General features: G+C 34.5%; 1 protein-coding gene across 1 annotated transcript; it reads left to right on the top strand.

Annotated features, from left to right (window-relative positions):
* Positions 1-9,815: 9,815 nt before the first annotated feature.
* Positions 9,816-10,890, top strand: LOC148697763 (uncharacterized). Its single transcript, XM_088690218.1, has 3 exons — positions 9,816-9,994; positions 10,144-10,206; positions 10,448-10,890. Exons 1-3 carry the CDS (start codon positions 9,900-9,902, stop codon positions 10,626-10,628), a joined length of 339 nt encoding a protein of 112 aa, XP_088546344.1. The 5' UTR covers positions 9,816-9,899; the 3' UTR covers positions 10,629-10,890.
* Positions 10,891-11,645: the final 755 nt, after the last annotated feature.

The raw sequence follows: 11,645 nt of genomic DNA, 5'->3' as shown, positions 1-11,645 counted from the left end.
TGAGAGGGGCTCTAGGACTTGTTGGGTTGAACTTGTCTAAAATGTATTGTTTAGCTTTTACAGCGGGTATCGTTTGTAAGTCCAATAAACGGGTTTAAATGGATTCTGTTATCGAAGTTGCAAATCACACAAGCACCGTTGTTAATCTCAAGATGGATTGATTTGTAGATGTTTGTTTTGGACTGTATACATTTCTTATCCACTTTATATTGCTTCTTTTAACCTCGGGGAGGATTCGATTGTGGTGACATGAACATATATGAAGAGATGTGGTTAAGCTACTCATGCCATGGTCTGCCAGTTGACACTCGTGTCTAATTTGGGATCGAAGGATCAAAGGAGGGTAAAGTTTTTGACAATAATATGAATGACTAAGTTGCAAAAGGATCAACGGAGCTAAGCTATACTAGTGACAGAAAATGATCAAAGTAGAAGGGCGCTAGAATTTTCAAATTTCAAACTTTAAACTTGACAGTAGCATCAAACGTGCAGTTAATTTATGCTTCAAAAGGCTTTTTCAGGACAAAGAATGTGGTGAGGATAACTCGATTTCATTAAGACATAGACCTTCTATATGCTTAGAGCATCTATGGAACATACCTCAGTCTGCCTGCTTCTTTGATATCTTCTCAAGACTATCATCATGAGAGGACTCAAGGGATACCCGCATGAGAAGAAACCGGCTAAGTTTTTTTCTTTTGATGGATATAAGTGATCGATTTCGATAATTAATCCAATCGGAACGAATATTAACCTTTCATCGGATTGAATTGGATTGAAGAAGACACAATCCAATTTACACTATATGAAATGCGGATTGACAAAATATTATAAAGAAAAGATACTAGACTATAGTACTAAATGACAACCCTTCCTATTAAGTGTATATAATATTGTTTGTTCAAAAAAAGGAGAAAAAAAAAAAAAAAAAAAAGGAGGAAAAAGAGAAAGAAGTGAAACCCTCCCTATTGTGGGATTTCAATTTTATTGTGATACAAGGTATGTGTGTAAAGCGGAGGGTTAATTACACTAACACCCCCTGAGGTTTTTCATGTTTTCACAAAACCTTCTCACGTTTGAAACATAACACTAACATCCCTTGAGGTTCTAATTCACTTTCACATAACCCCTTTAGGGCTAACATCACCTTAAAATAATTTCTTAAAGACAAATTTGCCCTAATTATTTCTTACTTTATGAAAAATCCTTTATAAATAAATAGAATAAAAATTCAAATTAAAATCTTACATTAAACAATAAAAGGAAATAAAAGAAAATTGAAGAAATCTTGTTACCTTCTTCCTCTACGCTGTTAATTCATATCCCAATCCTCTTTTTTTAATTGGAAGAACCCTAGCAAAACAAATCTTTCTCATGTTAAATCCTTTGGGTTTTTCGGAGTAGGAATGTGGTAAGGTAATTTCTTCCAAGAAGCCAAATCAGGTACTCTTCTCCATGTTTGAAATCAGGGCTTCCTTCCATATCGTTTTCTCGTCGAAATTGGTTTCAGTTTGGATGAACAAGGAGTAAGGGAGGTTGACGAAGAGACGGAGGTGGTGATTTGAGGACAAGAACAGAAAAAAAAAAATTTGAGAAAAAGATTCGAAGATGCATAGATGGCTTTCTATTTTTAGTTCTTTTTTTTTTAATGGGTAATATATGTTTTTGAAGTCCAACAAAAAAAAATCTATTTTCTTTATATTGGTTATTATTATATGTATTTTTAAAAAGCATTTTTTATTTTTTAAAGTGATTAATAGTGGGGCAAATTTGTCTTTAAGAAATTATTTTAAGGTGATGTCAACCCTGAAGGGGTTATGTGAAAGTGAATTAGAACCTCAAGGGGTGTTAGTGTTATGTTTTAAAAGTGAGGGATTTTGTGAAAACACGATAAACCTCAGGGAGTGTTAGTCTAATTAATCTTAAAGGTACAAACTTTCAATTGAAAACACGCTAAAACGAAATGATATTAAGGAAAAAAGTACAAACTTTCAATTGAATCAAATGTATTTCTAGGACAAATTTGAGAGAGAATTAACTTTTTTTCCCACTGTGGCCTTAACATATATAGATTTTATCAAATAACCTTTTGTCTAAAAACTAAATTTAACATTATAAAGGGAAGTGCTATAGCACTCCAAAAATCTCATTCTACACTCCTCACAAGTGTATTTTTCTTTCCTAATATAGAAAGTTTGGAGTGTAGAATAAGATTTTTGGAGTGCTAATAACAATTCCCTATTTTGTAATTTTTTTTTCCCTACAAATATATCAATTAATAAAATCTAATTCGGGACCTTTAATTTGGTGTTGGGATCGTTGACAGTTGCACCTAGAGCTCGCTATAAAATGATTCACACGGAGAGAGAAACTCAACCAAAATATCTTTATGAGTGCATGGACAAATGCTCGTAATCTCATAACCATTTGAGATTAAGCAGATTCAATTAAGTTAGGGCCAAAAAAAATATGATATTCATTACATACTTTGTAAAGATTGTCCTATTCAATCTAATATAATATTCCATCTAGCAGTTTACGAATAAAGAATAAATAACGAGCAACATTCATGTCATAATCAGTACACTCCCCTCCATATTTTATTATTCCCACTAAACATAAAATAATTCTTGAATTTCTTTTGGCTTATTAAGTAGTTAATCATGAACGCCTATATGTTCTTTGCCTGTGAAACAGAGGAAGCTGTATGAATTATGTAACATCCCACGTGAATCATGGATTTCTTTGTTAAAAAGCTTATTTGAGTTTTTTTCGATTTTTAAAAAGGTGAATTACCGAAGCCATCAGTTGATTTTTTTTTAATTTAAAAAAAAAAAAAACCCAAAAGAGAGACTTGTAGTGCTTTCAACCTAATCAAGAGCCTTAGATGTCACATCTCGGTCCGACCCCCATCACATTCTGGGCTTGATTCCACTGTAACACGATATTGTTCGTCGTGGGGGCGTAGTCGGGGCCCAAAGCGGACAATATCATGCTACGGTGGAGTCGAGCCCGGGATGTGGTGAGGGCCCACACAAGTGCGCGGTGAGCGGGTATGAACCCATTTCACACGTGATACAGAGCATAAGAAAAGTACAGTGAGGTAAGATAATAATTATACCATCATAAGGAGCCACCTGAACTGGGAGTGCCACAAGTCCTCGTCGATACGGAACTTTTAGTTTTAAATTTATTCACATTTTACACATTATCACATTCTATGACTTCATCACCTTCCAGGTGTCGGCCAGCACAGCTCGATTTGGAGTTCTAGTTGACATTTCGGGTCGGAGTATATCATTAGATGCGATTTCTGAAATTGAAATCAAATAGTAAGTGAGAAAATTAACTCTCTAGATTTTGATGGAAATTTAATAATATTTTGATATTAAATTTGTAATTGGATAAAATTGAAAAGAGTATTTGTTGACGAAAAGATATGTGCAACCAAGCATGTATTTCGAATGAATAGGTGAAACTTTTTATTTTGGGCAATTAGCTACAATAAACATATTTTGGCAGCTAAAATGATTAGTGTATTATGTCGTTACTGTATTATTATTGTATGATCGTTATGTCGTGTGTTGTCGATTACAAAAAATTGATCATTTATACAAATTAAATGTCAAAATAGGTTTATTATTGCTAATTTTCCTTTTCTTTTTAATGGTGATCAATGCTTTTCAAAAAAGGCACCTCAACTTTTATAGATAGAGAGTCATCTTGCCTAATTGTTAAAAGAAGAGAGTGTTATCTGAAGTCATTTACTCTCACTATTTACATGTGAGTTTTTACATTAAGTTTATAGTGTGAGAAAGTTCAACACACTTTAGTTCATTAAAGTCTTATGATTTAGAATACTATTATCAGAGAATTCTTTTTTACTCGACCAATTTTTAATGTTTTTATCCTAATTATCATGTTCACTTAGTATTGTGCTCCACTATTATTTTTTAATATAGTAATTAGATCTTTATTTTTTCTACATATTTTAGAGCAAATAGGGTCCATCTTCATCTTTGCAGGGACAATGATTGAGTTAGAAAAACCTGAAATAATGCGGAAGCCCCCTAGTCGGTGCTACTTTGTTAACAAAAAGGTAGACTACCCTAGAAAATTCAGATCAGATCAATGGTCAAAGTCGTTCTTTGTTTGTGTTAGATATCCGTCAAAGTCTTTGAACATGTATGTTGAAATTGATTGAATGATGGTAAGAACATGCATTCTCTACATTTATTTTACTTAAAAATTATTTTTGATTCAAACAAGAGAGAGTGGCAGACAGAGTGAATATTTGGTGGCCACCCATGCACGTCAAGCACCATTTCTGTCTTCCTCTTACAAAATTTCCTTCACAAATTAGTACGCTTTTGTTTATAGAAACTGGAAAGAAAGATCAAGATATTAGACGAAGCCAAGAACAATGACTCGCTAATTATCAACTCAATTAACAGGATAAAATATCTCCATCACTCTGAATAGTATTTGATAAAATAAGTTTTTGGGTGGTGCTTTTCAGTATGGTATCGAAGCTAGTCATCATATTGATGCTTGTTCATTTCTCGTGCCGTACTTTTTTTTTAACAAAATATATTATCTACGTTAAATGAGAGATGAATGAGCTTAGCCTCATAATGTATTAGTAATAATGTGGTTCAAATTTGATTTTGGTGAGAATTGAACCTAAGACTTCTCACTTACAAATAAAAAGGAATATGACTAGACCATAGTACTAAGTGACAAATTTTCCTGTTGTACTCATGTCTAGAAATGACGTTATTGTGAGGATGTGAATAATGTTTCACATCAAAAAGTTAATATTTTACATAGATTTATAAAAAGTTGAATTATTTCTTATATTGTCAATTGAGTTTCAAGTCAAATATTTGCAATCTAATTAGAGTTTATTAACTAGCATTTAATTAGGGTTTAATATTTAATTAGATTTAATTAAATAATAAGTAAAAGAACTCAAATCAAAATCAAAAGAACAATGCCAAATTGAGTAGCAAGCCAAAATTAAGTGTGTTGCACAAACTATCACAACTAATGTAAGTGATCAATAAATTCATAATTACGAAAACATAATTTGCAGATTAATACTAAACAACCTATTAGCTAGTTAGTTTTAAAGTCCTAAATGTTCTTACCGTAATTAAACATTGGTCAATTCAAAACAGAAGAGGATAAATACATGTCCAAATTCTTTTTTTTTTTAGTACATCGATATCCAATTCATTATTCATGAGATTCGAACATAAGATTTCTCACTTTTGAATGAAGAGGAATATCATTAAACTGTAATATTGAGTGATAAGTATTCAAAAGTTAACCTTTGAAAAATTATTTGGTAACAAATTTAGTGACTCAACTTTTATTGTATGGCAGTTTGTAATAGCTATCAATTATCATCTCTATCTAAAGAAAATATAAACGATTGTGCAGTTTAATTGTAAACTTGCTTTTTTGTGAACTTGTGGCTCGACTGAGTCGTTAATGCAATACTGTCATTACTGTGGTAAGTCAAAATTGAGGGTCGATTTAAAAAACTTGGGAAATACTAATCAAAGTCACACACACACGTGATCACGAATTCACACACGCAGAAAAAGAAAAAAAAAGTCAAGTCTTCCAATTGTCTATGGCCAATTCATGTATAGTCCATCTATTTTTCTTAAGAATATGAAAGTGTCCAAAAGGATCGTTTTTTTAAATTATCATTTATTTTTGTACATGTTCATTCTAAAAATTACAAAACCTATGTGTCGCGCAAATCAAATAATTATTGAGCTAACTAAGTTATTTTTGTGAATGTGAGTGAGCCAACTAACAACCAAGGTTGGTTGGATGAGTAGAGTAGATGTGGTGGTGGTGGTGTTGAACGCGCTGGTGATTTCTGCACTTAACTATGACCAAGTAATGCCTCTCGGGCTAGGGTTTTAGAACCTAAAAACAAAGTTACTTAATTCACGATGAAGTTCAGGATCTTATGCATCAGGTTTAGCAAGTGTACCGAATAGGTATTAGGCTTTAAAGGCAATGATACTCATAGGAGATCAGCATCTTTATTAAGGGTGGGCACGGGCGACCGGGCCCAAAATTGAAGGAACTGGATTGGAACCGTTTGTAAATAAAACGGGATAGGGTGGGGCGGGTTTTGGATTTTTCAAAATAGGATCCAGACCTAACTTGGCTCGTTCAACGGTTCAGTTCCTACGAGTCCCCACGGTTCTAAATCTTCACTCACGCCTAAGTCTGGTTTTCGTTATCCTGTTCATTACCCTCCCCAGCATCTTCGCCGACGCCTTGAGCAAATCCTCCGGTAACCCATATATTCATCAGACGGTGCTCTCATTCAGTTGTTTTTAGATCTAGCTAATGACTCTCTTTGAATAGTGGGTTGATGAGTCTGACTTCTAAGCCAAATAGTGTTCTAGCAAATCATCTTCGTCATCTGCCATTAACCATAAGACAAGAAGGTTTCTTCATTAGATTGTGAACACAAAGCATTTCCTTCATAACAAAATTCAGTGATTCGACTGATTTTGGTCTCATCAACATAAGACTACATGGGATATAAGGAAAGAGAATCACCTTCAAAATCATCAAAATCGAAGTCAATCTCGTCCTCATCCTCTTCATCAAACCCTTCAGTGGCTGGAGCTGCACCTTTCTATGGAGGGAGAAAAGCAAACAAAATGGAAAAGTGCAAGGAAAAAGAAGGGAATAAAGAGCCAATAAAGAAAGAAAATGAGCTCCTTTTGAGGTGGGTGTGTCAGATATTTTGATAATTTTATGAGAATCGCGAGAAACGGGTCCAACCAGAGCCCCGTTTCCTAAGGCTTTTGCACCCGCCCTGTCCTGATAATTTTGTGAACCCACCTCGTTTTGTCTTTACAAATTTTAGACCCGCCTTGAACCGTGGAACTGGTCGGTCCCGCTGGCCTAGGGCTCGTTTGCCCACCCCTAGTCTTTATTGTGAAAGTTGTTTAGCCGTCTAAATGTTGAACTCTGAAATGCACTTGCGAATAATTAATCAGGAACACCTCACTTTGCACTTTGCTGGAAAAGTCAGCTGAGACTTTGATAGATAACCTACCGAAATAAGTAGTGTTATTTAATCGAACAATAGGTAATCCTAGATCTATTAGTTCTACAGCTTTAGTGATATTTACCCGAACTAAATATGTTGCTCATTGCCATCCTAGTGATGTTTAATCAAATTGAATATTCTTATGGAGGGGTTAGGATAATTAGTATTTTTTCTCAAGGTTGTGAAAAGGTTTTTGCGTAGAGTGATATTTTTAGTGTGGAGCTATATTTTTCACATAGAGTGCTTGACTTTGTTGTTGAATTGAAGGGTCTCTACGTTAAAATACCACTTCTATTTATAGGACAAGCATGCCTTGGTTGATAACTAATTCGAATTCCATATGAACTGGATATTTTCACTAATCATAATATTGGGATAAAGTCTGACTTTAGCCCATAGCTAGTGCTATTTACACACCCATTTTAACCTCCCATACACCTTTGTTAATTTGTGATGTTGACCTTCTTCCATTCATTCAATCTAATCGCCAAAAATTAAAAAGGGCGTGTGAAATAAATATGTATGTATGACAACATTTTTTTTAACAACGATATTATCTACATTAAGAGGGAGGGAGTGAGCTTAGGCTCATAATTGGTTGACAATAATGTGGTTCAAATTTACCTTTAGCGAGAATCGAACCTAAGACCTCTCACTTATAAGTGAAAAGAAATACCACTAGACCGTAAGACTAAGTGACCAGTGTGTGATAACATTAACCATCAAGAATATTGGGACAAAATTTGAACTCCATCACCCAGTCAATGAAGAAAGTTGGTGTTTCACCATAAAACCAATTGGCAATACAGAGAGTAGCACAACCTCTTATATATAAGCCCTTGCAAGGTGTCTCCTTTCACCGATGTGAGACTCTTCTTTTACCTTCACATCCTCACACGCCCCCTCATGTGTGATGAATTTTCAAGTGAAACACGTGGACAACACGGATTGAGTGACGTGAAGCAAGTGTGGTCGTTGGGCTTCACACGTGAGCCAACCTGCTTTGATACCATGGAGAAAGTTGGAGAATTCTACCATAAAACCAACTGGTAATGTATATAGAAAGTAGTCCAACCCTTAATAAGCCCAACATTCTATAAGCCCTTTCAAAATTTCCTTTTTCACCAATATAAGACTCTCTTACCTTCACGTCCTCACATCAACTAACCACCAAATTAACATGGCTAATTTTCTAGGACTCATGCATGACATCAATCTCATTACTTCACATAACCACGCTGCTCCAGTCCAACCAATCACAAAGCAACTCAAATTGGATAATTGAAACAAATGTGATTATATTCAGCCTACCAACAATCCAACCAATCATCATCACCACGTGCTGCATGCTGCCCAAATCAAATGTGATGAATTCAATCTGTTATCCAATCAAAATGGATGAGTATGTAGGCTTTCACAATTCTGCCAAGTCTGCAGGTATCTTAAACAACATGAATGAGGAAAATATTATCTGAATGAGGAAATCCTGATTATTATTTGATGAGAGTTATCAACAATCATGTTTGGTCCATCCTGATCTCACCAAATTTTAAAGATAGTTGCTACGATTAAAATCAATAGCAATGTTAAGAAAAATTCCTTTATTTCCAGAGTCAGTTTAAGACTGAGTCCAAATAATGTGATATTGCTACATTTTTATTGCTTTTTTTATTTTTTTATTTTTTATTTTAATAAAAGAGCGAGTGGCATACAGAGTCAATATTTGGTCGACACCCATGCACGTCAAGCATCATTTCTGTCTTACATAATTTCCTCCACAAATTAGTACGCTTTCATTTATAGAAACTGGAAGGAAAGATCGAGATATTAGACGAAGCCAAGAACAATAACTCGCTAATTATCAACTCAATTATCTGGACAAATTATCTCTATCACACTGAATAGTATTTGATAAAATAAGTTTTTGGGTAGTGCTTTTCAATTTTCATTATGGTACCAATGCTAGTCATCAATACTGGTGCTTGTTCATTTCCCGTGTCGTATAATATCTCACATTAAAAAGTTAAACTATTTCTTATATTGTCAAATTGAGTTCCAAGACAGATTTCTGCATTCTACTAGCTTTTATTGGCTGGCTCACTCTTTAGTTGAGCACTAAGTCCATGTTTGGTTGAATTTGATCATTATTTGATAACCATTTTTTTTTTTTTTTTGAAGTTTTCAATATTTACTCACTCTTTATTTGAGTCAATTAAATGTAACACATGGTCGAACAGATATCCGATCAATTTCAAAATACGTATGCAAGGACTTTGACGAATAGGAACTTAGGAAGAGCTAATGCAAATAAAGAATGACTGTACAAACCGTTGACGGAGGAATACGTATAGCCCAACTCAATCATGGACAACCACTACGGGTAACTCGGTAGTTGTGGACAGTTTCATACCTGTATTCCTAATGGTACATTCTGAGTTCAATTTCTAACAATGGTAAATCACAAGATGGTGATCAGAAATAGGCTGAAATGCCTATATAAGTCTTTTCAACTCTCATAATGATAAACTGTCGTAACAAAATAACCAGTTGATCTTGTTAAAAAAAAAAAAAACAAACAAAAAAACTCAATCACGGACGAAGACTATACAAGCCTTTATCTTTATCTCCTATGTCATTATAGCCTATAGGGATAAAACGATAAAAAGGTGGAAAATAAAGAAGAATAAAAGCTCTAATTAAAGTACAAGTTGCCATTCGTACTCACTCTATATAAACCTCAGACTTTTGGTCTCACTCAGAAACCCACGCGCAGTTAGTAAACTGATCACTCTAAATTACAAAGATCATGGCTCGAATTGTGCGTGGTTTCATCGTCATGCTAAAAACCAACATCGTCGAAATTCCCAGTTGCGAGACCTACCGGCATCGACCCGGGAATATGTAAGTGATCAGATTAACTTCTCAGAATTAAAGCACTTAATTTTTTTGTTTAATTGTCTTTATATATCTGAAAAAAAAAATAGAAATCATTAGTTAATTTGTTGATTGTGTTGCCAATTATATGATTGTATTGGAGTCTATATGTGCAGGCTGCAGATCACGCATCACAACCGTATGCACGCCAGCAGGAGGAATATTAGTCGCTCAAGAATGTATGGTGGTTTCATTATAATTGCATGCATAAGATTAGTATTCCATTTTTGTATATTGGACAACATTTATATACATATATCTATTTAATTTGATATTTCCTTGGTAATGAAAGTGTACTTGGACCCTTTAAAATCAACATTTGGTTTTGTGATAAGGAAAGTGATTCACCACACTCATTTCACTCATATTTGTTTCTAGGATTTTGATTAAATACTTTTATTTTTTATTTTTTTATCATAGATGTGAAGATAGCAACCCGCCCATCAGCAAAGGGGGCGGTGGGAAAATCAATGGGACGACGACGTTGAAACAGCAGGATGTTTCTGATGAAATCAGCAGCTCAAAGACTGACCAGAACGATGGCAAGCAAAGTAGCGGAGATACAAAAGCTACAACAGAAAAGACTGGCTCTACCGGTTGACTAATTATAAATTTACGCTTTTTAATTAAGAGATAAGCTGTGTGATGTGGATTCTATATGATGGAATAAGTCTTCTCTCCCTCTTTCTTAGATATTTGTGTTTGTGTTTGTGTTCGTGAGTGTGATTTCGTTACTGTAACTGCTTTATTTCCAGACATGTATAATAAATAATCAATATTGTTAAGGCTTTATGCAATGGCGGAGCCAAAAGTATTTCATAATTAGCGTCTCACAAATATATACTAAGAATTTTTCCTTTCAATTCAATATTGTGGATGCAAATTTCTGCCTTCTTATTTTTGGACAAAATTGCACTTACAAAACAAATCACACCTTTGGTCAAGGCCAAAAAGCCTTACGCGCCCATAATCCGATGCCAAAGTTAGAATTTTGAGGGAAGAGTGTTTGGAGAACTTTGTAGAGTTTTGCAAAAGACTTGGAAGTAGTTTTTTGAGAAAATGGAGAGCTATTTATAGGGATATGGCCGGCCCTATTAGGAGAATAGGGACCAGCCATTTGTGGTATTTTTTGGGTGTAATTTGTAGTTAATTAGCCATGAATAAATTAATTAGGTAATAAATCCATTAATTGACTAATTAACATAATTTAAAAGAAATGTTTTGGGGGTTATGGAATAATTACCTTGTGGAGAATATAGGATGAGGGTGGATGAAATAGTTTTGAATTTATTACCTATTTTGGGCACTTTTGACTTGGTTGAAGGATGATTGTCCGCTGCTCCCGTGTAGGAATCCCGGTATGCCTCAAGGGTATTTTTGTCCTCTTTTATCCAAAAATCCATGTGTCGCCTTGTGATTGATTTTGGCTCCACAAATGCCCCCACATCTATTGGGTTGCTCGCAGAAAAGGGCAACATGTGTCGAGATTTTCTTGCTTTAGGAAACTTTGGACTGCTTCCTATTTTGATGTAGATTCCCTCTTTAACAGGAAATTAGATCCTTCTAGGAAAGGGAAACAAATTTCTCTCAAAGCCTATTTAAGTCCACCTTAAGTGGG

This window comes from Pyrus communis, chromosome 3 (assembly GCF_041283825.1).
Source record: "Pyrus communis isolate YQ-2024b chromosome 3, ASM4128382v1, whole genome shotgun sequence".
NCBI lineage: Eukaryota > Viridiplantae > Streptophyta > Magnoliopsida > Rosales > Rosaceae > Pyrus > Pyrus communis.
The sequence above is the reverse complement of the archived record's forward strand: the minus strand, read 5'-3'. Positions and strand labels throughout refer to the sequence as shown.

What these genes read in the sequence shown, in the direction of transcription:
- LOC148697763 (XM_088690218.1), top strand. Translation starts at nt 9,900, where the DNA reads ATGGCTCGAATTGTGCGTGGTTTCATCGTCATGCTAAAAACCAACATC. An exon ending in CGGCATCGACCCGGGAATAT is followed by an intron (nt 9,995 to 10,143) that starts GTAAGTGATCAG and finishes CTATATGTGCAG; the next exon opens with GCTGCAGATCACGCATCACA. An exon ending in AATATTAGTCGCTCAAGAAT is followed by an intron (nt 10,207 to 10,447) that starts GTATGGTGGTTT and finishes TTTTTATCATAG; the next exon opens with ATGTGAAGATAGCAACCCGC.